The sequence below is a fragment of the Oryctolagus cuniculus genome, chromosome 8 (assembly GCF_051225735.1).
Source record: "Oryctolagus cuniculus isolate XC-2025 breed Fujian yellow rabbit chromosome 8, ASM5122573v1, whole genome shotgun sequence".
Classification (NCBI taxonomy): Eukaryota; Metazoa; Chordata; class Mammalia; order Lagomorpha; family Leporidae; genus Oryctolagus; species Oryctolagus cuniculus.
This window is the reverse complement of record NC_142874.1, coordinates 139,313,283-139,339,278: the sequence shown is the minus strand read 5'-3', so window position 1 is coordinate 139,339,278 and position 25,996 is coordinate 139,313,283. Positions and strand designations below refer to the sequence as shown.

Below are 25,996 nucleotides of genomic sequence, written 5' to 3'. Positions count from 1 at the left end.
CGGGCGCGGGCGCGGGCGCGGGCGCGGGCGCAGCCGGCGGCACCCAGCTGGCGACAATTCCTTTATTTTCACCTCGCTGCTGGGGCCGGGGGGATCGTCGGACACCCAGGCCGGGAAGCCGTGCTCCCCTCCCCCACCCCACCCCCTGCCTCGCTCCCCAAGGCGCCTCGGGGGCGAACGCCCGGGCGCCTCCAGCCACGCGGGCGGGGGGCGTCTCCCGCAGCCGCCCCCTGCCCCGCCCGCTCGCCCGTCCACGGGGGTCTCGCACGCGGCCACGCCCACCAGCCGCAGCGCTGGGCGTTAGCATAGGTTCCCGAGCAGGTAGAGGAAATGACCATCAGCCGTGACCTGCGCCCCAGCGCCACGCGCCGGCGCCCCCTCCGGCTAACAGGAGCCGAACGGAACGCAGGGGGCCCCCGCCTCCTAGCCCCGCCCCTGACCTTTATTGTCCCGTGGCACCTGCCAGGTGGCGGCAGGGTGCACCCGAGCGCGCGGGCAGCAGCCCCCTCGCTCCCCCTCCCGGGGGGTCGGGGGGAGCGCCCAGACGCCCGAGGAGGGGCTCCGGGGTCCCCGAGGCGCAGCCCCCGGGACCGCACGTCCGAGCCGCAGAGGCCCGAGGCCGCCGGGCGCGGGCGGGGCGGCGCGCAGGGGCGGGGCGGCGCGCAGGGGCGGGCGCGGGAGGAGGGGCCGCGGCTCGGGGGGCTCGGCTGTGCGGCGCGCGGTGCACTCGGGCGAGGGCTGGAGCGCGGCGCGGAGCTCCGGTCCCCGCGCAGCCGCCGCGATGAGAGGCGCCCGCGGCGCCTGGGATCCTCTCTGCGTCCTGCTCGTCCTGCTCCGCGCCCAGACAGGTGGGAGAGCGTGGCGGGCGCCCGGCGGCCCCGGGACCCCGCTGCACCCGCGCCTCGCTCACCTGCGCCGGGCGCCCTCCGCCGCCGAGCCGGGGGTCCTCGGCGCACCGGGGCAGCGGCGGCGGCGTGCGGGAGGCTGCGGGCGAGTGTGCGGCGGCTTTTGTGCCGCCGGCGCGCGGGTGGCCGGGGAGGCCGGCTCGCACGGAGCGCGCCGTGTCGCCGGGCGCGGCGCGGCCGCGGCTTCCTTTTGTTAAAAGTTGCGTGTGTGTGACCGGCGGAGGCCCGGCCGCGCCGAGGGCGAAGTTGGAGCTGCCGCCTTAGCCACCGCGGGCGCTCTTTGTGCCGGGCGCCGGGACCGACCCGCCACCGCCGCCCGTGGAGGCGACCCCGGGAACGCAGGGGGACTCCCCGGCTGGGGTTGGGCCCCCGGGGGTGGCGGCCACCTGGCAAGCTGGACAGGGCGTTGGGGAAGCCGCCGCCAGGTTGCACGTTCCTGGCTCGCCCGTGTGGCGTCTGCCACGCGCCCCGGAGCGGCTGGCGGCTGCGCTGGCCGCGCGGAGCAGGGACCGGCCGCGGCCGCCTCGCGGCGTCCCGGAAGCCTCCTTCTGGGCGTGTGCGACCTGTCGTCGCAGGTGCCCGCTTTTTGGGGGGGGGGACTACGATTCGCGACGCTCCCCCTTCCCCCACGTGGCGTCCACGCTCCAGGGCGCCGTGGAACTTTCTGCAGGTGCAGCTCGGCTCTCCACGCTGTCGGCGGCGTCCGCGCGGGGGCCCGGGTCCCCAGGTGGAGGGGCCCTTGTCAGACCCCCGGTTCCCCCTTCCCTGCCGCCCAGGTGTTATTCGGCCGCCCCCTGGAGCAGCCCACCACGCAGACCCTTAAGGTTGCCCTGGTGACGTCCGGGCGGCGACTCCGCCTGAGCCGGAATCGGGCCCTCAAAGGAAGCGGCACAATGAAGTATTGTGCGGCTGCTGACCACCGGTCAGTTCCCCCAGCCCGCCAAGTCCCCGCACGCAGCGTCCCGGCCTCGTGACGGGGTGGGGACCGCTGCGCGCAATAGGGGGCGGCAGGGGTCGCCGGGGAGTGACCCGAGGCTGCGCGCCTTGCAGTTCTGTGCCCTGGGCGTCCCGGTGTGGGGACCGGAGCCCGGCAGGATGTGGGGAGACCGCCGGGGTCTTCCCTTCTCAAAAACTAAGTGGCTCAGCGGTTTGCGCCTCCCTTGCGAGTAGCCCGTTTTGGCGAGGGGAGTTTTCAGGGCTGGCTCCTGGCGCGCGCGGTTTCTCAGGCGTTTGCTGGCCGCGTGCCTGGGGCAGGGGGCTTGGATTTTCTGGGGCACGTCCTGGGGAGGTTCTGAGCGTGGACTTAGCGCCCCCGACCCCGCGCCCCCAGGCTGCTGCTCCTGCATCGGCTGCAGGTGCCCAGCGTGTAGTGACGGCGGCTCCCGCCGCCCCGGCTGTTTACGGCTCCCGTGCCCAACAGGATGAACCTGCGCGGGGTAGTGAATCATTGCCTCCCCGGTTCCTGCACGTGTGGGGCCGGAGTCATGGGCGGCAGCTGGCCGCGGGGCTATTATCCTGCTTGGAATAACAGGATGGTGTTGGAGAGGGAACCTCCCGGAGTTCCTCTGCCCCTCCGTGGCTTTCCCAGCGGCCAGCCGTGTGCCTTGTGCCCCTGCCGTCATGTTCATGGCGCTTCCACCACCGTTTCGAGCGGGCCCTGGGCTCCCTCTCACCTGGGTGTTGCACGCAGTTGGAAACCTTGCCAGGCCGCGTGCGGGGGGCTTTCCCTGCCGGATCCCGCACTCGCCAGCAGCCCAGGAGGTGGCGCTGTTCCCAGCTCTCCTGGAGGAGCCACTTGGCCCACGTAATCCGTGGCAGAGCCCGAGACCTGCCCCTGGTGCCTGCCTGACTGTCCTTCGGCACAGCTCTCAGCAGCGGGGAGGAAACGCTTAATGAGCGCACAGCAGGTGCCAGGCATTGTCGGAGGCGCTGGGAATCTTTGGGTGAAAAGACCCCGGGTCGCAGGTAGTAGAGGGGGCTTGGGATAGGTAGGCGTTTGACTCCCTGGATGAGCCTTGGGTCTTAGCTGTTCCATCCCAGTTAAGCTCCCCACCAAGCAATGGGCAGGACTGCCCCAGAGTGATGGCACAGTCAGTTGGCATCAACCCCACCCCCCATTCTCACTCCAGAGTGTGCACACATTAAGCGCTGGTGCAGCCTGCTGAAGGGGAAAGCCCACCGTGGCTGAGCCCGTGGGCCGTGCGCCCGCAGCCCTGCACAGCTCCCGGCTCCCAGCCCGGGAATGAGCCGAGCGTGGGGTGGGCTGCCGTCCGAGCGGCTTAGGTCCAGATGTTGCCTCGTGTGATGGATTTTGCTGCTGTTGTTGACAGCCGGTAGAAGTTACCCTTAGGATTCTGAGTCACTTCCTGCAGTCTTCGCCAGCCGACTCGGGAGGGGCCCCAGAGGAGGCGGCCGTCCACCAGGCTGCGGCAGCATCTCCCAGGGCGGGGATGCAGCCAGCGCCTGGGTGTGTGCGCTCCTGTGCCCCGTCTTTCCCAAAGCAGGCGGCAGGAGGCCAGGACGCAGGGTCCCACGGGTGATTCCACGGCTCCGAGTCCCGAGCGGGGCGGCCGTGGAGGGTGAGCCTGGCCTGGGTCGGGGTGGGGGTGGGGGTGGGGGTGGGGAGGGGGCTGGTTCCGACGTTCTGGGGTGTGATCCTGCGCTTCGTCTCGCCCAAGGTTCTCAGTGAGCAAAGAGTAGTTGTAGCTGGTAAGGGTCACTCGCTTCGTGTGGCCTACGTGAGACTCTAGGGAGTATGTGCGGATCTAGAGGGTTTGTGTCCGGGCTGGGTCTGGCCATCTTCTTGGAGACACTGGTCACTTGCATGGCTTGGACTTGGACAAACTACTGAGCCTCTCTGGGCCAATCTTGGTATAACATCTTGCAGCAGAAGCAGAGAATCTGAACTTTATTTGAGAGAGAATGAGCGAGCGAGTGAGAGAGCAAGCGAGCTTCCAGCCTGTGGTTCACTCCCCGAATGCCTGCAGCAGCCCGGGCTAGCAGGCTGAAGCCGTGCGCCTGGGCCTCCCACATGGACCTCGGGCGCTTTAACCATCATCTGCCTCTCAGGGTGCAGCAGCAGGAAGCTGGAACCCAGGGACCCCAAAATGGGATGCAGACATCCCAAGCCGCCTCCTAACCGCTGTACCCACCGCCCACTCTTGATGCTGCAGGGGAAACTCGTGGAGCAACGCCCCAGGGGTCGCGCCGGGCGTGCAGGCTCTGACTGTTGTCCGTGGTCATTGTCCACGCGCCAGAAGCAGGATTTTCCCAGGGCCAGCACCGAGTCAAAGGCCGAATCCCCCTGCTGGCCAGGACCTGGTGGCTGGTTTTTGGATTCTTCCGCGTGAGTGCCCATGCGCACTAAGTTGGTGCTGTGCACAGGACGTAAATAAACTTTTCCTGTTGGCTTGGGTTTTATATCGCTGCTGATAAATGATAGTTGGAATCACTGGCCTTGGAGAACAGGTGGATGTGGCCCCTTCTGATTCCCAGGGAGGGTGGCAGCCCCTCCTGCCCCCACCCCTTGTCTCTGGTGGCTTCTGCGGGACGGAGTTTCGTCCCTGATAATTTCCCATCACCTCCGCCTCGGCCCTTGCCGCCCACGTTTTTGGTCAGGACACTTCCCTTAGACACCTCCCGACGCCTCCCTGCCTGCCAGCTTTTCTCCAAACTTTAAGCTCCCGCGAAGTGATTCTGCAGAGCACATGGCGTCTGCGCTAAGAGCTGGGTTTCTGAAATCGCCACCCTGGGACTGAGAACTGTGTGGTCTGGAACCAGACAGGAGCCTCCCCGGGCCCTGCAGTCCCTCATCTGTGAAATGGGGCCATGGGCAGAGGGCTCTGGCGTGGGTGCTGCAGGCACGGCGGCCCTCCTGGAGGAAGCTCGCGCACTCCACCTTCAGGCTGGGTCTTTCAGGTTCCGCGCCAGCTTGGTCTTGTCAAAAAAAAAAAAAAAAATTCGGAAACAGTGTAAAACCAGATTATACAGGATGTTTGAAAACCTTTGGTATTAGGATGAAATTTATACATTTGACGTCGCGTTGTTTTAAAAGTCCGCGGTTAGTGTACTTCTCTCCCAGTTCTTTGTTTAACCTGGCTCTCGGCTTACTTTCCAGCAAAGGAGACAGATTTCTGGATGGAAGCCTAGGGACGGAAAAGTCGGGAATGGCCGCTCTCTGCAGGGCCCGGGGCCCCCGTCACCGTTCGCAGTGGCTTGCAGTGCACCGTGAGCGCCCGGAGCTTTGCGGGGCCGGCCTTTCCCGGAAGCGCAAGCACTGGACACAGAGCGGCCCTCGGTGAACGCTGGTCGAGTTTCTCCTGGCCCTGGGCGGTGCGGCCCAGTGGGTTAACACGCTGCGTGGGATGCGGGCAGCACGCTGCCTGCAGTCCCGGCGGCTCCCCGTTAGCACACTGGGAAGGTGGCAGATGATGGCCCGTGTGCTCAAGACCCCTGCCCCCACCTGGGAGACCCGGATGGAGATCTAGACTCCTGGTTTCCGCTTTCCAGCCCTGACTTGCAACCATTTGGGGAATAACCCCTGGATGGAAGGTCTCTTCCCCCTCCTCTCTCGCTTTGCCTTTCAAATAGCAATAATGAGAACAGACAAGCCCCTTTCCCCAGCTCCTGGGCCACGCGTCCGATGTAACAAGCGCTCAGGAGACGGCCTGGCTTCCGTCTCGCAGCTGGGTTCCCACAGGGCCACGATGCCAGCGGGGCACAGGGGCGGGGTGTGAGGACACGGCTGTGATGTCCTCGTTCAGCCCTCGCGGTTGGAGGGCAGGAAGTACGAGGGGACTTCAGAAAGTCCATGGAAAATGGAATTGATACAGAAGTTGGTTTTGGTGCGAAGGGTTTTGAAATCCATGTATGGCTGTTTAATAATGTGCAAGTCCCATGGACTTCTTGAAGCCGCTTTGTAGTACCCGTCTGGGATCAGTAAGATGTCCTCGTGGGAAATAGTGGTTGAGGTTGATTTCTACACCTTTTAAAAAAAGATTTTTTTTGAATGCATTTGTAAGAGTGACAGAGAGAGAGAGAGAGAGAGCACTTCCATTCGCTGGTTCACTCCCAAAAGGCCCACCACAGCCCCGGCTGGGCCAGACTGAAGCCAGGAGCCGGGAACTCCATCCGGGTCTCCCACCTGGGTGCAGGAGCCCAAGCACTTGGGCCATCTTCTGCCCCTTTCCCGGGCCATAGCAGAGAGCCGGGTCAGAAGCAGGGACTCCCATAGGGAGCTGGCATCCAGTCAGCGCCTCAACCCATGGCTCCCACCCCAGCCTGACGATTTCTTCAAGGGGGGGTCACAGGGTCATCGTGGAGGCATCTCTGATCTCCATGTGGGGGACGGCTGGGGCGGGGAGCTGGAGGGAGAGAGGCTGGAGAGGCCCCCAGAGGGAGGGGAGTGCATCTGGAGAACCTGGCCTAGTCCCTGAGCGGGGCTCAGGAGTTGCCCTCTGCCTCTGCGCACGGTGCAGGCCCCCTGCCCCACGGTGGGGACGCTGGGTGCGATCCTTGCCCTACAACTTGGATACCCCACTCCCTTGGCAAGGCTAAGGGAGAGTCGTTTTTTTAAATTTCAGTGAAGCACACGTGGTACCGAGTTCACGGCCTTAACCATGTTCAAGTGTGCAGGGACAGCCGGATGTGTGCAGCTCGTCCCCGGCCCCAGGGTTCTGCTCTCCGTCTCTGAGTTGGAGCAGCGTGCCCCGTGGGAACCTTCTGGGGGGCCTCTTCAGAGGGTGGTCAGCCACGGCTGAGAGCTGGCCGGGACAGTCGCCAGCTTCGGGCACCTTCGGCTGCAGGGCCTGGGGGACACAAGGAAGACAGAGGCGTGGCCCGTGAGATCTGGGGGCCTTCTGTGCATGGGGTGGGCTGAAGCTGGGGCCCGAGCTGGGGCCATCTGCTGCTTTCCCAGGCACATTAGCATGAGCCTGGATTGGAAGTGGCGCAGCGGGGACTCGAACCGGGGGCGCTCTTGATAGGGGACATTTTGGGTGTCGGGGATGAGGGCGCTGATGGAAGCTTGGGGCTGTGGGCCCCTGGAAGGCACTGAAGACAAGTGGATTTGTGCAGCCTCGAGAGGATCAGCGAGGGAGGGTGGTGAGGACGTGTCTAGTGTGTGGGTGAGCAGCGTGACAGCGCCGGAGCCAGTTGTCCCCAAGGGGGAGGTGTCTGTGCGTGTTTTGTCGTTTGCAACAGTTCTTTAGTGGAAGGATCTCCTTGCTTTACGCGAGCTGGGTACAGGGTCTGCTCTGAGATGGGAGCCCAGCCAAGTGGAGTGTGGCTCTGGGGACGCCTGGCCCGTGAGGCCCCCAGGGAGTAAGGGCAGGAGCAGCTGGGAGCAGCCGGGCTGCATGCTCTGCGCTCCCCCCCCCCCCCCACCATGGCTGTGCGGTCAAGTGGTCCTCGTGTCGGCTGGCGGGTTGCAGCTGGATTGAAAACGGCCCGTGAAGAAGCCACGGCCTAAATGGGGGTCCTTGATCTGTTGGGGGAGGGGTGGCCGCGACCGCGCTGGGTGAGGGACGGTCCCGGGTCCAGGGGCTCGGGGCCCTGTCGCCCACATCCTCCTCCCTTCTCCCCCTCCCTCCCATCTGTCTTTCCCCCTGGTCATTTCACGGTCACCGCTCGCACTCCATGGCCCACCTGGGACCAGCGGGCTGTCCAGTGGTGGGGCAGGTGGTGGGGGTGAAGCCATGCTCCAGTGGCTTCTGGGTGACGACACGTCGTCACCTGTCACCGCCCAGGACGGCATCCCTGCCTTGAAGGTGCCTGGGGTCTGTGGGACCCTCAGTGCTGGGTAGACAGACGCTCAGGTGCTGAGACGGGTAAAATAGGATGCAGACCCCGGGTGTGCTTCCGTCGGACGTGGGCGTCGCTTCTTGAGTAGGGTGGCGGCTTCTGGGCGGAAACCCAGGCGTGGGCTGGGACCGGGTTCCGGTGTGGACGGTGCCAGCAGCCGGGGCTCCCGCAGGAGGGGTCTGCGGGGATCCGCGCGGGGGCGTGCCGGGCGGAAGTCCCCGGGACTCTGATTCCTGAGTAATTGACGTATTGTGACAGTGCCATATGTGATGAGATGTTTGTGCAGATGAAGCCTGGTGATGGACCTGCTGAGTCAGAGGTGGCAGCGGAGGGGGTGAGAGGCGAGCTCGCTGCCGCGTGGTCACCTGTGCGGTGCCTACAGTGCGAGCTCAGGACTTGATGCGGACTTTGCGCTGTTTGTGTTTTTAAAAAAACTCCACTTCTTTATTTGAAAGGCAGAGGGACAGAGAGAGGGAGGCAGAGTTGTTTTTTGTTTGTTTGTTTGTTTTTTTCTGTCTCTTGGTTCACTCTCCAAATGCCCACAACAGAAGCCGGGAGCCCGGACCTCAGTCTGGGTCTCCCACATGGGTGGCAGGCACCCACAAGTTGAGGCGTCACCGGCCACCTCCTAGGCTGTGCATTAGACGTGGGAGTGGAGCTACAGCTGAGACCTAGGCGTTCCCACGGGGACGTGGGCCTCCAAGAGGTGCCATGGCTGCAGTGCCAACTGCCCGCTCCGTCCTCTGGTCGTCTGCAAGTCCAAGGCTGATTGATTGTCTTCCCCCACCTTCCTCTCCCCTCCCCCCAGCCAGGATTCCAGATCTTGTGGCATTCTGGTCTGTGCCTGTTAGCAGGATTTAAACATTCAGTAAGATGGCAGCCTGTGTATGTCAATTCCTTGGTTAAGGCTTCAAACAAACCCTACGCCTTGATAAGGATCCTGTGTGTGTGGTTTGAGGCACAATCTCTCCCCCTTGTTCGTTCGTTCTTTCTTTCTTTCTTTCTTTCTTTCTTTCTTTCTTTCTTTCTTTCTTTCTTTCTTTCTTTCTTTCTTTCTTTCTTTCTTTTTTGAAAAGCAGGACAATGGAGGGAGGGAGAGAGAGAGAGAGATATCTTCCATCTGCTGGTTCACGAATGGCTACTTTGGTCTGGGGTCTGGGCTGAGCCAGGCAGAAGCCAGGAAGCTGGCACTCCATCCGGGTCTCCCACACGGGTGGGTGTCAGGGGCCAGCACTTGGGCCCTCCTTCGCTGCTTCCCCAGGCGCATGAGCAGGGAGCTGCACCAGGAGTGGAGCACCTGGCCTCGTAAGGGCTGCTGGTGTGGCAGGTGCTGGCCCCCAACAAATGCCTTGTTCTTGACCAGGTGGGGCAGGTGGAAAGGGGAGAACCGGCTCACTCCTTTAAGGAGTTGGCGGAAATGCCCCCCTTGGTTTGCTTGGTGTGCGGTTACCCAGGTGAGTCAGTTATTTCAAAGAATGGTTGTTAGCCGGTAATCTCCATAGAATAGCCAGGTGGATTCCTGAGTGGGGGGAGTCAGAACAAAGGAGGGCGGTGGGGGAGGGCTGTTATCAGAGAGAACTTTGGAAATGTATTCAGATCTCTGTTGGAAGGGAGCTCAGTGAGCCCCCTGTGTAGACAGGGATTCTGCCTAAGGCTGCCTTCTGGGGAGAGGTGGCTGGAGGCACTGGCTATCTGTCTACTGGGTTAGAACTTGACTTAAAAGGAAAACAAGACTATGTTTAAAAAAAAAAAAAACCCTCCAGAATTCTACTTGGAGAGCCTGGGGGGAGGGCAGGACGGGTGTTTGGCTTGTACAACACTGTGGGTGCGTCTCCGCCCAGGGCCCCCGGGTGGGTGTTCTGTGTAGCTGCAGGTGTGCTGTGTTGGGCAGGTTTGCAGTGAGAAGGGGGTGACAGGTGATGGCTCTGAGTGACGGGTGTCGTGAGGGTCGCTGGTGGGCGCTTGTGCTCAGTGTAGTCTGGTTTTGTCACAGGGAAGGAGTCCTGAGGTTTTAGTTGGAGCAAAAAGCGTCAAGAGGCGCCCCTCTCCGCCTGCCTTTTTTTTTTTTTAAGAAGCTAGCATATGTAGAAGGGGCTGTGGATTTTTTTTTTTTAAGGGAGATTGGAATGTGTTGCCTAATTTGCATTCTAGCATTTTCAAGGGATATTATTTAAAAGGAGCCTCCTAGTTTCAGAGCCACAGCCCAGAGAGAGGCTGGCCGCGAGGGGCGGTAGACCTGGGTGTCTGTGCATGACCCCCGTGGCTGCACAGCTCCTGCTTGGCCCCCCGCCCCCGGCCTCTCTGCACCCAGCCTCTGCCAGGCTCCCACAGGTGTGTTCCCGAGACGGCACTGAAGCTGGAGTAAGGCGGTGAACATCCAGGCAGACCCCTGGCCTTGGGCTTATGCGCCAGTGAATTCTTGGTGTCTGGAGACCCTGGGTCCAGGAGCCCAGAAGGAGAGGAAGGAGTGGGTCTCTCGTGGGTCGCAGTTGCGTGTCAGTTTCCCCGGCGCCCTGCTGTGGCTGGTGGGGGGGGGTGGGGCCGGTCCTGGCAGGAGCGAGGACCAAAGAGAGGACAGAGGCTCCCTGCGAATGAATTGCTGAGTGTGTCGGGGGTGCACTGGGAAAGCCCTCCCTCGCAGGACGCCGGAGGCTTTATGGGGCCGAGCGGGGGTGGGATGGTTCCTTCCAGAATGTTCCAGAAAGTTCTTCCACAGCTGGGAGCGGTGTCAGGAGTCCATGCTGGGTGCTGTCTGGAGTCTCTCTGAGGACTGGGTGTTCTGCAGCTTCTTTCACTGTTCTTTCCTCTTTCTCGTGTTAAACTCCAGTGCACTTCTGTTTTATGGGAACCACGTTACGCCGATGGCTCTTGGCATTTGACCGTGCCATTTCTTTTTATTATTTTTTTATTTGAAAGTCAGTGTTCTAGAGACAGAGGGACACACAGAGAGAGGTCTTCATCCACTGATTCACTCCCCGCGAGGCTGTAACAGCCAGGGCTGGGCCACACGGGAGCCAGGAGCCCCATCCGGGTCTCCCACGGGGGCGTCGTCTGCCTCCCCGGCGCCTTTGCGGGCAAGCAGAGACAGGGTGGGGTCCCAGGCACGTGGTTGTACGTGGCACCCAGCCCCGGAAGGGACTCCAGCCCCCGGCTGAGCGTCTTTTCCAGACTTGGTTTCCCGTCTTGGTGATGGCCCCGTCTTGGTGATGGCCCCGTCTTGGTGATGGCTCCGTCTTGGTGATGGCTCCGTCTGCAGTGGGTGCTGGCTCGGTGGCGCAGGTGCCTGGGTCCCACCTCAGAGCACCCAGGTTCTGCCCCCAGGTCCCCTGCTGACGCGCACCCCGGGAGGTGATGGCTCCATCACTGGTCCCTCCCACCCACAGAGAGGCTGGGGGACGGGGCGGGAGGACGGGGTTGAATCTCTCCTCTGGCTTGATTTAGCACCCCCAGCCCCAGCCCCCCCCCCCCCCCCCCCCCCGGCATCTGGGGTGGGGACTGACACATGGGTGCTCATTCACGTGTGTTCTTTCCCTCTGAAACAAACAGAGAGCCCACGGAACTCTGTCCCACAACAGGAAACGAGCAACTTCGTGACTGCGCACAGCGGTTACACGCTCGTCTCGCCTCCGCGAGTGTGTGAAGCTGTCCGTCTGTCCGTCTGTCTGTCCGTCTGTCCGGATGTCCTGCGCTTCCGGACACTTGGTTTTCGGAGGCTCAGCTCGGAGGTGCCGCAGCAAGGGTGTGCTGATGGCGCGCTCACGGGCTTGTGGTCTGGTTCCTAAGGTCAGGCCGGCAGAGAGCACACCCTGGCCCACCCCGCCTTTGCTCAGATGCCGGTACTGTTTTCCCGTGTCCTGCCGCGAAGGGCTGGACACTGAGCTGGCCGAGATAACCGAGGAAATTTTTTTTTTAATTTTTAGCCTTGCAAGTCCAGTCCCTTTTGGTGCTGGCTGCTGAGGGCTGCTGTGTCCAGACTCCGCGGGGCGCCCTGATGGCAGCGCCGAGCCTGGTGCCACTTGTGCGCATGTTGTATCGTCTTTGCCTGCCTGCTGTGTCTACCGCAGTCGCAGATCCTTGAGCTCCTTCCTGATTTGCTTGAGTTGTAAAAGGTCCTCCTCTCCACCTGCGGGAAGGCCCGGCCCTCGGCTCTTGTGTTTGCTTTGTTCACCCCTGGCTTCTGATAGTTCATCTCCCTCGACTTCAGTTCCTCTTCGGCTCCTTCGCATCTGTTTTTGTTCCTTAGTTTGCTCAGCCAGCCGGTCCCCGAGCCTGCGCCCGGTCCCTGAGCGCAAGGCCGGTCCCTGAGCCTGCGCCCGGTCCTCGAGCCTGCGCCCGGTCCCCGAGAGAGGGGCCAGTCCCTGAGCCTGCGCCCGGTCCCTGAGCGCAAGGCCGGTCCCTGAGCGCAAGGCCGGTCCCTGAGCCTGCGCCCGGTCCCCGAGAGAGGGGCCAGTCCCTGAGCCTGCGCCCGGTCCCCGAGAGCGGGGCCAGTCCCTGAGCCTGCGCCCGGTCCCCGAGCGTGCAGCCAGTCCCTGAGCCTGCGCCCGGCCCCCGAGCCTGCGTCCGGCCCCCGAACGTGCAGCCAGTCCCCGAGAGCGGGGCCAGTCCCTGAGCCTGCGCCCGGCCCCCGAACGTGCAGCCAGTCCCCGAGAGCGGGGCCAGTCCCTGAGCCTGCGCCCGGCCCCCGAACGTGCAGCCAGTCCCCGAGAGCGGGGCCAGTCCCTGAGCCTGCGCCCGGCCCCCGAACGTGCAGCCAGTCCCTGAGAGCGGGGCCGGTCCCCTAGCGTGCGCCCAGTCCCTGAGCCTGCGCCCGGTCCCCGAGTGTGCCGCCGGTCCCCGAGCCTGCTGGATTCCGAGGATCGCTGTCACTACTTCATGGTATCTCTCATCGCTTGTGTCTCTTCCCGTTAGTTTCCAAGTGCAAGGTTGCAGTTGTGTGTCCTTGTCGGGATTTTGTCAACGTTACGGCTATCATCCTGCTCCTTAGGTTTTCCTTAAAACGCTGTCTCTGGAGTTAAACTGCAGCCCCTGCCCCCCCCACGCTGAGTTTTCCGTTTTCCTGACCTTTTGGGAGGCCCAGGCAGGCAGTCTTTGCACCTCTAGGCGTCCACTCTCGGTTCTTCCCATGAGGCGGTGAACACACACTGTGCTTCCCCCACCCTGGGCTCTTCCTCTTCCTGGTCCCGTCCCCACTCCCTGCCTCTCCAGATCTTGTATTTGCTCGTTTTGCTCTTAATTCCACTCCCAGCTGATTCTCCTCAGGGTGAGGCTTTGTCCTGGTCAATACATGGGAATCAGACCACCACCGCTTAACATTCCGGCACACGCCAGAACATTCCAGCACATGCCAGAACATTCTGACACACACTCCGGAACATTCTGACACACCCCGGGGCATTCCGGCACACACTCCAGGACATTCTGGCGCACTCTGGACCATTCCGGAACATGCCGGCTCACTCTGGAACATTCTGGTGCCCCCAGAACATTCCAGCGCATTCCAGAACGTTCTGCCATGTCCGAGGTACATGGGTTTAGGTGACACAGGCGTCTCTGCTTCACCTGTAGAACTGGAACCTGCCAGCTCCTCTCCCAGAGTCTGGGGCTGCTCTGGGAATGGCCCGAGGCGCTTGTCCGGGAGAACCCCATGATGACCCCTCAGCCCTGGGGACCGTCCCCACCTCTGCCTCCCTAGGGCGGCCAGGCATGCTCTCGCCTCCCTGATTCTGTCGTGGATGCTGTCTGTGGGTTTTTGGGAGAGTCTGTGCCCGGGCCAGCACATCTGCAGCCGTCACCATCCACCACTTGGTGTCTTGACCTTTTGACTAAAACTCGGTGACCTTTGGGTCTGTCAGATCCGGCCCGAAGACTGCAGCATTCCCTCGCTAGTAGCTGCTTTCTTGTAAATAGTATCTTGCAGGGCAGTTACACATTGGTTTGGGACAGGAGTCTGTGGCATGGAAATAAACCCGGTACGGCAGGTGACAAGAGGCAGGGGTTGAAGTCACCCGGGTATAGTCCGGACCGGGCGACTGTGCCACTGGAGGGGGCCACACGTCCACCCTTAGCCCGCTAATAAAGACCACCTCATTACTTAATGAGCTCATTTTCCCCTCAGCCCCCCCACATTTGCATATCTCTAATTATAGTCATTTGGAAAAAAAAACGCTGCCAGGGCTTGACATAACATTAATTTCGATTTCCAAAAATACGAATTTGCTTCCTCCGGCTGGCGCGGCCTCCGGTGGCCGCTGGCTGAAATTCCGCGTGAAGGGGGCAGTTTCAGAACCGGCCTCTCCTTGGGTGGACCCAGAGCGTTCCCAGTGGGCCGGCTGGGAGCTGGGTTCTGGTCTCGTTCCCCCCCCCCCCCCGCCCCGGAGACCGAGGACAGAAGAGAAGCCCCCGAGCGCGGGGCGGGCATGGGGCGGGCATGGCCTCCCGGGCGCCCGCAGGGTCCCACGACGGATGCCGCCGCTGGACACAGACCCTGCGTGCTGGCGCGGGCAGGGCCCTCGGTGCCAGTTTGAAAGGACAAAGGGGATGGCACCCACTCCTCTGAGGCCAGGACTCAGCAAGCCCCACAGGGCTCTCCCCACCAGGGGCTCTGTTTTGCACACTGCCTGCCCAAGGGCTCAGCCTCTGCTCCCCTCCCCCAGGGCTCTGTTTTTGCACAGGGCCTGCCCAAGGGCTCAGCCTCTGCTCCCCTCCCCCAGGGCTCTGTTTTGCACACGGCCTGCCCAAGGGCTCAGCCTCTGCTCCCCTCCCCCAGGGCTCTGTTTTGCACACGGCACTGCACCGGCTTGTGGCTGTCCTGTCCCTGCCGCTCCCAGGACCCTGGGCTGGTGCAGGGACCGGGTGACCCCCAAGGTGTCCCCCACAGTTAGGGAGGCCTGGCTTCCCCAGGCCGCAGGTCCCGCACAGCAATGCACAGAGCTCGGAGTCGGGCGGGAGCACCCAGAGTCCATGGAAAATGGGTGCTGTGAAAAAACCGCGCGTGGGTTTCATTCTTTTTTTTTTTTTGCACTGTTAACAAGTTTACTTTCTAATTCCATTTTATTTCCAAAGACTGATTTATTCGAAAGGCAGAACTACAGAGACACAGAGAGATCCGTGTACTTATTAAGGGCTGGCTCACTCCCCAGGTGGCTGCATAGCGGGGAGCCAGGAGCTGCATCGGGGTCTGGTGGGTGCAGGGGCTCAGGGGTGTGCGCCATCTTGTGCCTTCCCAGACATTTCCAGGCCTTGCACCCGCGCTCACGTGGGCTGCACAGGGTGCCCCCCAGTCCCACGGTTGGGGGCTTTGTGTCCTGCCCCGAGCCCTGGTCAGCAAGCAGCTCCTGGCGCATAACAGGGGCACCCAGGAAGTCTGCGGGGCGGTGGCTTGTCCTCTGGCCCTCCCCGGGCCTGCAGGGGCCAGCATTGCTCCCTGCCCCTCCTAGGTCACTTCACGGGTGTCTGGGTCTCTCCGTGGCCGGTGTTGGTGTCCTGGCCTCGGCCAGGCTAAGGCTGGGCTTCTCCGGCCGGCCTGGGCGCTCCCCCTGCTGAGAGGGGGCCTGGCCAGGGTACTCACCCTGCTGAGAGGGGGCCTGGCCTGGGAGCTCCCCCCGCTGAGAGGGGGGCCCCTCGGAGAGCGGCCTCTGCCTGGGTCATTTGTAACAACGCCTGTGTAGCCAGTGCAGCCTCCAGTTTTCTTGAGTTGGAAGACCTAGGGGCTAAAAATGCAGCTGTGGGCTTAGGGAACTCTTTTTTTTTTTTTTTAATTTTCATTTTCACTTTTTTTGAAGGGCAGAGAGAGGTAGATATGGAGAGCCCTCCCGTTGCTGGTTGATGTCCCAAATGCCTGCGGCAGCCTGGGCAGGACCAGGCCAAGGCGGGAGCCTGAACTCCATCTGCGTGTCTCACCTGGGCGCCGGGTGCGGTAGCTGAGCCATCACCTGCCGCTCGCGTGTGCATTGAGATGCTGCGTCAGAAGTGTAGCTGGGGCCGGCGCTGTGGCGTAGCGGGTAAAGCTGTCACCTGCGGTGCCGGCATCCCATATGGGCACTGGTTCGAGTCCCGGCTGCTCCACTTCCGATCCAGCTCTCTGCTGTGGCCTGGGAAAGCAGTAAAAGATGGCCCAAGTCCTTGGGCCCCTGCACCCACGTGGGAGACCAGGAAGAAGCTCCTGGCTCCTGGCATCAGATCAGCTCCCTGCTGTGGAAGGTGACGGCGCCCGGGGCAGGCTCCTGCGCCCCGCGTGTCTCCAGGAGCCGTGGTTCCTCTGCACGCCGCCCTGCCCCGCCGCCCTGCCCCCCGGGGTCCCGGGCAGGCCGAGGCCATCAGCGGCTGGCTTTGCCTGCCTTCCCCTGCTGGGAGCTGCCCAGCCCGGCACCTTTTGCTTTGTGTAGAAGGCATTGAGAGGCCGCATGAGGGCGCTGAGGACTTTACCCCCAATTTGCAGATGTCCAAAACTGAGGCCGGGACCAGGCCGGCCCCTGCCTGGGAGAGGGGGACATTGCCCCTCCCCCCTTCACCTGCTCACCCCTCGAGGTCTCCAATCCTGTGTCTAGACTTTCAGATGTGGCCCAACAAAGTTACAAATCTGTACCCGGGGCTTTTTTTCATGGTCTGTTCTTGGGGGAAGATTTCAACCTTACAGAAAAGTTGCAAGGAGAGTGTACAGAGCCCTGCAGGACAACGGGAGTTAACGTGTTGCTACATTCATGCTGTGTGCATATGGAATACGGCCCCCTTCCTCGTGCCCCACCCGTGACCTCCTGAAGACCAGCGTGTGTGTGTGTGTGTGTGTGTGTGTGTGTGTGTGTGTGTTGATTGATTTGAAAAATCAAGTGACAGAGAACTCTCCCACCTGCTGCTTTACTCCCCACGTGCCAGGTCCTAGGTGGGTGGCGGGGACTCGGGCGCTTGAGCCATCCCCCTGCTGCCTTCCCAGGCGTGTTAGCAGGAAGCCGGACTGGCGGCAGAGTAGCTGGGACTGACCTGGCCCTTCGGCGTGGGATGCAGGCGCCCACAGCCGCCTCGTGTGTTACGGGAACGTCCAGGGCACGCCAGGCCCCTCTGCCTCCACGCACGCACTGGCTCCCCCCTGTCCCGCCGGGGGCTGGCTCTCTCGCGCACCCAAAGCCCAGATCCCCTTCCACGCAAGCCGGCCCCAGGACTGGGGGAGGTGTCTACCTGGGCCTCGGGTAGAGGTGTGGCCTCCGGTTATCCACAGCGCCCGGCTCACCAGCAGCTGCCTGGGCAAGATTCGTTGGTTTTTGTTTTTCAAACTCCTTTGGCGGAGAGCAGCTCTGTGGCTGGGAAGTGACACGTGAACGTGGGAACAGAAAGAAAAGCGGCTGGTTTACGCCGGGGGGCCGAGGGGAAGGGCAGCTCCTTATCTGCCAGGCCCAGTCGGAGGCCCTTCCGAGGTGTGGGGCACGGTGTGCACAGGGTGTGCGAACTGCCCACGGGAAGCCACCGGCAGGTTAGGGCGGAGGATGGGTGAGCGCGGTGGAATACTATTCAGCCCGGAACAGGGAAGGGGTAGTGCTGACCCCTGCTGCTACACTAGAGCGGGCAGTGTGCGGTGCCCGCCGTGGGGGCCTCCTGGAGCAGTCCTGGTGACCGGCCGTGGGGAGCTCGTGTGTCACAGGCAGGCTGTCAGTCTATGGAGCAGCAGGGTTCTGGGAACGGCGATGACAGTCGCAGGGCCGTGTGGGTGCGCTCCGGGCCACTCGCCTCTCCTGACCTGTCGTTCAGATGGTCAGTCTTGGCTCTTATGTGTTTTGCCATCGTTAAAACTTGTCCTGAATGCCCCAGTTGCCACCCCACCGTGCGCGCGTGTGTGTATCTGTGTGTGCAGGCAGAAGCCAGGCGGCTGTGCCCCCGGGGAACCGGTCCATCCTTGCTTGGAGTCGTTAGCATTCACTGTGTTAGGACCTGAGCGCGAGGTGTCCTGCTGCTTCATAGTTCCAGAAGCTTCCACCTGTCACAGAGCCTCCTGATGGGGGGAGTGGGACGGTGATGCGTTCGGCTTCACCTGCACACGCCCTGGGCGGGCTGAGAGGGGGCCGTCGGTGCTGGGCCGGTGCAGAGCTGTGCCCTGAGCACCCGGGCTGCTTTGTGCCGGCTTGTGCCCCGCATCCCGACCTCCGGTCCACTCTGTCCTCTGAGTCACGGCAGTTCGCATGGGAGGAAGTGGGGAGCCCCCTGCCCGCTCCTCCCTCCAGCCCGGCTTGGCAGACGGTGCAGGCCTGGGGCGGGGTTTACCGGATGGCAGTCCTGGTGCTGCTTATCTGATTCCTGCTTCAGCAAGAAGTGCGTTCCAGAAATCAGAGTGTGGGGAACCTGTGTGTCCTCAGCAGGAGCCGACTCGGCTGGCGGGAGAAGCCCCCGGAGGAGTCCGTTCCTCCCTGCTGCGCGGGGATGGGTGCTGTACTTGGTGCTGCCAGCCCCGCCTGCCTGCGCCCTGGCCGGGAGGCCCGCCCTCCCCGTGGCCGTCTCAAGCGCTGGGCTCACCTCTCTCAGGCTGAGCAAGTGGGGCGCCCCCGTGAAAGTGTTTGCTGTGGGGAAGGCGTGTGCCTTTAGAAGTTCTGCACGGTGCCTGGCTGAGTGCCGGGTGGTCCCCGGATGCACGAGCCACGTGGTGCCCCCCCTTGGAGTCTGTGTCCCGACAGTAATTTAAACACAAGGCAGGCGGCCAGGTGTGTGATTTATACCCAGGAGAGTCCCTGCCACTCCCTCGCACCCCTTGGGGGACCGCCTGTGTGCAGCCCCAGGGCCGTCCCAGGGCTGTCTCTGTGTCCCTCTCACGGCCCAGGTGTCCAGGTGTCGGGCACAGGTCCTGGATCTTAGTGCGGGTGCCTTTCTGCTGCTCTGTCCTCAGGGGCGGACACGCCCTCGGGGGGGCCTCAGGGGGGCCTTGGGGCGCCGGACGCCTTGGCCACGGCTGCACTTCCACAGCTTTCACTCGGTTCCACCGGGACATTTTTTTTCCTCCCTCTTTGTGTTCTTCACTAATTGCTTGAGAGCGAAAATGTGTGGTTACGTGTTTTAATTTTTTATATTTTAAAGATTTATTTATCTGAAAATCAGAGTTACACAGAGAAGGAGAGGCAGAGAGAGAGGGGTCTTCCATCCACTGGCTCGCTCCTCAATTGGCTGCAGTAGCCAAAGCCAGGAGCTTCTTCCGGGTCTCCCAGATGGGTGCAGGAGCCCAAGGACTTTCCCAGGCCACAGCAGGGAGCTGGATGGGAAGTGGAGCAGCCGGGTCTCGAACTGACACCCATATGGGATGCCGGCACTGCAGGTGGCGGCTTAACCCGATATGCCACAGCACTGGCCCCACGTGTTTTACTGGAAACGCACACATGCTGCGTATCATAGTGGACACCAGACATCGGGTAGTTTTGCCGTCTCCTGCAGCCTGGGGAAAGTGAAAGACCCTCTCCCCCCACCCCCTAGATTCCTGAGAAGCCCTGGGTGTTGAGCACCTCCTGGGTCTGGGGTGTGGTTTTCCTAGGGCAAAGCCCAGCAGAAGGAAGGGGCCAGGCTTCGGCCAAGGCCGGGCAGCCCGCAGGGGGCCGTGTGAAGGAATTCCAGGGGCCAGCGATGTGGCATGGCCAGCTAAGCCTACCCCTGTGACGCTGGTGTGTCTTAGTGCTGGTTTGAGTCCTGGCCACTCCGTTTCTGACCCAGCTCCCTGCTGTGGCCCGAGTTCGTGGGCCTCTGCCACCCACCTAGGAGACCCGGATGGAGTCCCAGGCTCCTGGCTTCCGCGTGGCCCAGCCCTGGGCGTTGTGGCCATTTGGGGCATGAGCAGCAGATGGAAGATCTGTCTCCCTCTCCCCGCCTCGAATAAATAAGCGAAGTGTCTGTTCCCAGTGGGACACGCGTCATAGCGGGGAGTGAGGGCTGCAGGATCTGCCCGCGTCACGGTCGCCCCAGGCAGGAGTCTAAGAAAGTGCAGCCGCCTCAGGAGAGGTGCCGTGGGCCCGGGAGAGTTATTAGTGCCGAGTTTGTCCCTGCGGTTACAGCAGGAAATAGCAGGGGCGGGCAGGGCCCAGACCACAGGTGCGTCTCGTCCGCCCGGCAGCTCACACGGGCAGCTGGGTGGCCGGGCGGCCCGGCCCCTCCTGTTGGCAGAGGGACATCCCTCCTGGCCCGGGGGGTGGGGGACCCACACGGAGGACCACGGGCTCCCCACAGCCACAGGTAGCTTCCCGACGAGGGTGGGCCCGAGCTGGGGGCTTGAGGCACTGTTTGCGTTCTGCCCCTTGGAGCCCGCAGTGGGCCCCCGCCTGTGGCCACACCCTCAGCCCTGGGCAGGGCAGCTTAGAACCCTGTCCACCTCGCTCCCTGTCCTGCCCCTGTCTTTTTCTGCTTTTCCCTGTCACCCAGCTCTGTGGGTACTTGTCCCCTCCCCCACCCGCACCCCCACATCAGCCACTGTCTCCAGTGGCTCTGAGCGTCCTCGCCGACACCAGTCAGCCCCCAGGTGCCCCTGCCCCACAGCCCTGCAGGGCGAGGCTCCCCGTGCCGTGCCCATGCCCGGACCCCTCTCTCGCCTGGAGTTCCTGGGGCGATCGCCCAGCGTCTGTGCCGTCCCGGCTCTGCAGCTGCTCCTGGTGCAGCCGGGCGCGGATGTGATGCCAGTACCAGGACGCCCCTCCTCACTCTGTCCCCGCCCACCCTGGGCACTGAAGGCTTGGGGCCGTTCTCTGCCCTCAGAGACGCCGGGGTCCATTCAGAGGGCCCTTCAGCCGTGGAGTCCTTGCCAGCTGCTCCTGTCCCCAGCCGCCTTGGTCTTGTCACTTCTTTCTCTGTTCCTTGCCCTTGCGCCCTGTCACAGACACTCCTGGTCACCGCCCTGGCTGCTGGTGAGGCTGCAGGGCGTCTGTGGCCCTGGCCGCCCTCTGAGCCCCTGCATCCCAGGTTCCAAGGCCTGCCGGTGCAAACCGCCTCCTCCAGTCTCCCGGTGCCCCCGCTCCTCCCCGGGTCCTCTCCCCTCCCCTGCCCAGGCCCGGTGCAGCTGAGCCCCACACTCCCAGGCCTGCAGCCTGAGCCCCAGGAACCCTGTCCCGCCCTCTCTTCGCCCTGCCTCCGGTTGCCAGCCTCCTTGTCCTAACCGCAGGTGCCCTTGCCTGCCGGTGGCTTCCACGCCGTAGACTCCCTGTGGATGAAGCCTCGGCAGGGGGATGGCGCTCCCCTCTGGACAGGGGAGCACGGCCTGGCCACCCTGAGCGTGCTCTGAGCACTCGCGTCAGGCCACGCTTGGGCCATCTCCCACGGCGCCCCTGTGACCGGTGACAGTGTTGAACCTCCCTGGCTGCTGTCTGGGAGCTGCAGCTGGATGCTGTCAGCTGAGCCGACCGCGCTGGGAACAGACCCGATGGCAGAAGCCCCCTGTGTGCTGAAGGCGTGTCGCTGCCGCCTCATCACAGAGGGGCCGCCCTCAGCGAGGCACGGTTCTCCGCCCCAGGCTCTTGCCTGCCCTGCGCCCCCGGGTGGGGGTGTGAGCCCCTTCGTGTCCCTGGACGCCGGCTCCTCCCAGGGGAGACGCGTTTCCTAAGCTCTTGCTGTGTCACCAGCTCTGTCCTTGGTTACCAAGGCTCTCCCATTCGCTTTATTCTCTCCCTTCCGTCCTGTCAGGCAGTTCATCGTGGTTAGACCAACCTTGAAAGACAGGTAAGGAGCTGCTTTTTATTTTTTATTTTTTTAAGATTTATTTATTTATTTGAAAGAGTTACATAGAGAGAGTAGGAGAGGCAGAGAGAGAGAGAGAGAGAGAGGGAGGTCTTCCATCTGCTGATTCACTTCCCAATTGGCTGCAACCGCCGGAGCTGTGCCGATCTGGAGCCAGGAGCTTCTTCCAGGTCTCCCACGTGGGTGCAGGGGCCCAAGGATTTGGGCCATCTTCCACTGCCTTCCCAGGCCACAGCAGAGAGCTGGATGGGAAGTGGAGCAGCCAGGATATGAACCAGCGCCCATATGGGAGCCAGCACTGCTTTACCCGCCACGCCACAGCGCTGGCCCCCAGGAGCTACTTTTTAAAAAACGGTGCTGCAGTCTATAGTCTTGGTGATTTTATGATTAACTGGTTCTCAAGAGGCAGGTCATTGCACGGTGGTAATTTCTAGTGTTTGAAACTGCAGGCCGCCCCGAACGTTGAACCAGCGTTGGCATGTCCACTGAATATCTTGGCCCTGCTGTAACACTGAGACCTGCATGCAGCTACAGAATTTCTGGTTCTTTTGTTTATATAAGATTTATTTTATTGATTTGAAAGGCAGTTATAGAGAAGGAGATGGGGAGAGGGAGAGAGAGACCTTCCATCTGCTGGTTCACTCCCCAGGTGGCCACTACTGCCAGGACTGGGCCAGGCCGAAGTGGGGTGTCAGGAGCTCCATCCGGGTCTCCCCTGTGGTTGACAGGACCCGAGTTCGGGAGCTACCACCTGCTGTTTCCCAGGTGCGCTGGCAGGAAGCTGGATCAGAGGTGGAGGCGACTCGATCCTAGGCGCTCAGGTGTGGGATGGGGGCACATCCTGGTTTCTTTAGTTTTTGAAAGCCAGATGAATTTGCCCCATGCCAAGGAGTTGTTTTGCTTCTCGGGCCCTGAACGCAAGTTTGCGGTTAGAGACGTGGCAGTGTGGCGATGAAGCCCAGCACTTCCTCACGGTTTGTCTCAGGTCTGAACCCCAGTGAGTTGATTTTAATGATAATTCTGCTCAGCAGGAAGTAGAGAAGTGGGAGGGGTGAGGTCAGGGCCCTTGTTGGGTGGGGGGAATGAGCGGGGGCGGGGGAGGGGGCTGCTCTGCTGGGGCGGGGCCGCTGGTGAGGCTTGCCCAGGTACTTCCCGCTAACGCTTAGGTAAGCGCCTCCAAAGACTCCTGATTAGTGGGTGCTGTTGTCCTCTGGTCCCCCAGAAAGTCCGCAAGCAAAACGCTAGGAGCGTCCCTGAGACCCGTCGCCACGCCCTTTGCCCTTGACCTGGTCCGGGACCACGCTGGGGAAGCTGTGTTTGGTCTCTGAAGACACACACGTTGTAGGATGTTGAGCGTCTCCCTTGAGCTGTGCTCGCGTGTGCAGTGGATCCGGGCGCGGCGGTCTCTGTGCCCAGCGAGCAGGAAGCCTGTGTCCCTCCCTGGGCTTCGATGGCATTAGCTGAGAGGAGCCGTGTGTCTGCAGCGTGGGCCGCTGTTCCCGCTGTCGCCTGTCAGTGGCAGGGCACGGGCGGATGTTCTTCCTTGCAAGCCGAGGTGCCGGTCTGCGGCTCCCAGCCTCATCTCCGACAGGGTCTCCTCCCTTCTTACAACAGGTTCCCCGTGTGCAGACCGCCGATTGCTCTGGGGGCGTTGGGCCCCAGAGAATACAGGCAGAGACACACGCACACACACATGTGCAGTTCTCCTGGTGTGGTTCTCGCGGCCCATCTGCCCCAGCCTTCTGTGTCCTTCGGGGCTGCCTGAGAGCTGGTGGCCACGTGTCCCTGCCGTGGGCCTCCTGGCCAAGGCCGTGGGTTCCCGTCTGCCCCACGGCGGCCATTGGCCTCTGCTGCTTGAGTGATGTACAGGGCTACGGCAGCCTCCTGGGAGCTCGTCCCCTCCCCCCAGCCCTGCTTTGTTTCCTGTGTCAGCTGTCTGTCTCGAAGCCTGCTGGGTGCTGTGGGCCATCTCTAGGCCTGCTCCATCCTGGTCTCATCCCGACTGTTCCCACGGAAGTGTTAGAGCGTAGCAGGGATACTGTAACGGACTGGTCCTCCACTGTTTTTTTTAAGATTTTATTTATTTATTTGAGAGGTAGAGTTACAGGGACAGAGAGAAAGGTCTCCCATCTGCTGGTTAACTCCCCAGATGGCTGCAATGGCCGGAGCTGAGCCGATCTAGAGCCAGGAGCCAGGAGCCTCGAGCCTCGAGCCTCTTCCAGGTCTCCCATGCGGGTGCAGGGCTCAAGCACCTGGCCCATCCTCCACTGCCCTCCTGGGCCACAGCAGAGAGCTGGATTGGAAGTGGAGCAGCCGGGACTAGAACCGGCGCCCATATGGGTTGCCGGCGGTGTAGGAGGAGGATTAGCCTGTGTCACAGCGCTGCCCAGTGGGTTCTTGGCTTTTAATTAGCGACCGTGGTTAAGCAGGACGGGCGCTGCGGGGCCGTTAGCTCAGCACGGCCACTCTGCCTCCATGGCCGTTCTGCTCGGCTTCCCCAAAGCCAGAATGGAGCTCTCGACGTGGGATTTCTTCCCAGCCATGGCTCTGCCTGCTTCCTTCTGTGTCCAGAGCGGGGACCGTTTGGAAAGGACTTCGTGCTTTGAACCCCAACCTGAATCCAGTCCTGCAGCTGTAGACGCGTGGGAAGGGTGTCAAGGCGTCGTGGCAATGGTGACACTGCAGGTGACCAGGGACCCCGAGTGCCAGCGCCAGTGGGGGTGGCCACTTCCACCGGCTGTCAAGTCTGGAGCTGGTCTATTGGTTGACACATTATTTTAAAAAAAATACAAGTATGCCTTGGTCATCCTATTTTTGTTTGGAAAATGAAAGATGGACAGGTGGCATGTGTTTTGCCTTGCCTGGGAGCCTTGACTGACAGATTCTCTACAGTTCTTCTTCCTTTTTTTTTTTTTTTTTTAAAAAGATTTATTTACTTACTTGAAAGCCAGAATTGCAGAAAAAGAGAAGTCTTCCACCCACTGGTTCATTCCCCAGATGGCCGCAACGGCTGGAGTTGTGCCAGTCCGAAGCCGGGAACCAAGAGCTTCTTCCGGGTCTCCCACGTGGGTGCAGGGGCCCAACGACTTGCTTTCCCAGGCCATAGCAGGGAGCTGGATCAGAAGTGGAGCAGCCGGGTCTCGAACCGGCACCCATATGGGATGCTGGCACTTCAGGCCAGGGCTTTAACCCACTGCATCACAGAGCCAGCCCCCATCTCCGCAGTTCTAAGCCAACTTCCTTGCCCTGAGCCCCTCCCCAAATACAAGATCTGCCACTTCGGTTTCGGATTTTGCACCCGCCGAAGTCTGAATACAGAGGTCCCCCAAGAGCTTGTACATGGAGGCCCCTCTGCCCCTCCCAGGGTTTCGCCAGCCCTCAGTCCACGGGAGACTTGTGGCTGAGCCACCCTCAGTCTGTCTGAGTTACAGCGCACCCACAGCTCTCAGCCCCGTGACACACTCATTTGTCATCGTTTTCATAACGTGGACTTCACGTTGACCTATAGGAGTCCATAACGCAATGTCAGGTGCGGCTCCCGTGCGCAGGGGTGGGCGCAAAACCAGATGACTCGAGCGAGGGGGTGGGAGAGCAAGGGTAAGCTAGGGAGTAGCACCTGCTGACCAGGGGCCGCAGATGTGCCTGGGCCGCGGCCGGTGTGGTTAAAGCAGAGCTTCTAGACCATTCTGCCCGATCAGCATCTACTGTGTGCACTTGGCGGTGTGGGGGACGGGACACGCCCTCAGCACAGCTGGGCGGAGCCTCTGATTAGACACCGTGATTGACAACGTCGGAGGAACTCCCAGCTGGAGAAAGAACTGGGCGTTAGCTGGGCCTGGAGGAATTGCTGAAATTTTGTTTTCTCTTTTTTAACTGTAAAGTGGACATGACGTGAAACGTACGCTTTAAAAAAAAAATGGGTTTATTAGAGAGAGAGAGCTCCCATCTGCTGGTTCACTCCCCAGCCCCCAGCCGGAGCCGAAGCCACGAGTGGGGGACTCCGTCCAGGTCTCCTGCGTGCGTGGCAGGAGCTCCAGTCCCTGCGGCCGTCCCCTGCTGCCCCTCCAGGGCCTGCACTGACCGGAAGCTGGGGTCAGCGCAGAACTGGTGACTGAGCCCGGGCTCTCTCATCAGAGGCACAGGCGCACTCACCACTAGGCCCCCCTCCCTGCCCGAGGTGGGTACCACTTCAAGGTCCAATTCGGTGCCATTAATTTCACAGATACGCGGCCGCCTCTGTTACCCACTTCCATGCTGTTTCTCCCCCAAGCAGAAACCGCTCATCCGTCCGCCCTCCCCTGCCCGGTCCGCTCCTTCCGTGGGCGAGCCCCCACCAGGCCCCCGGGCGAGCGACGTCCTACAGCGTGCCTTTGTGCCTGGCTCGCTGGGCTCAGCACGGCGCTGTCCGGGTGCACCGGGTTCCCCGTGCTGCTGTCGGACTTCCCTTCCTTCCTGTCTCTGGAATGTTCCGCGGCACGTGCCTGCCACGCCGTGCGTGTGCACCCAGGGTCGACACCCGCGCTGTTGCCACCTTGGAGCTGCTGTGGGGGTGCTGGGGATCTGAGGGCACCTGCGGGGGGCAGGGCGAGGTCTGTACTGGGGGAGGG

General features: G+C 62.1%; 1 protein-coding gene across 13 annotated transcripts in view; it reads left to right on the top strand.

The window, feature by feature from the left end:
- The first annotated feature begins 674 nt into the window (after window positions 1-674).
- Window positions 675-25,996, top strand: part of KIT (KIT proto-oncogene, receptor tyrosine kinase) — a 69,390-nt gene continuing 44,068 nt past the window's right edge. For 4 of the 13 annotated variants that reach the window (XM_070047088.2, XM_070047087.2, XM_070047086.2 and 1 more), the window contains exon 1: window positions 675-848. In XM_070047088.2, the coding sequence (XP_069903189.2) occupies window positions 782-848 (67 nt within the window). In that variant the 5' untranslated portion in view covers window positions 675-781. Of the gene's footprint in view, window positions 849-1,921; window positions 2,068-2,658; window positions 2,871-9,040; window positions 9,161-22,274; window positions 22,387-25,996 lie in introns of those variants that run through there. The other 9 variants (XM_089301740.1, XM_089301746.1, XM_089301739.1 and 6 more) reach the window with 9 other exon arrangements.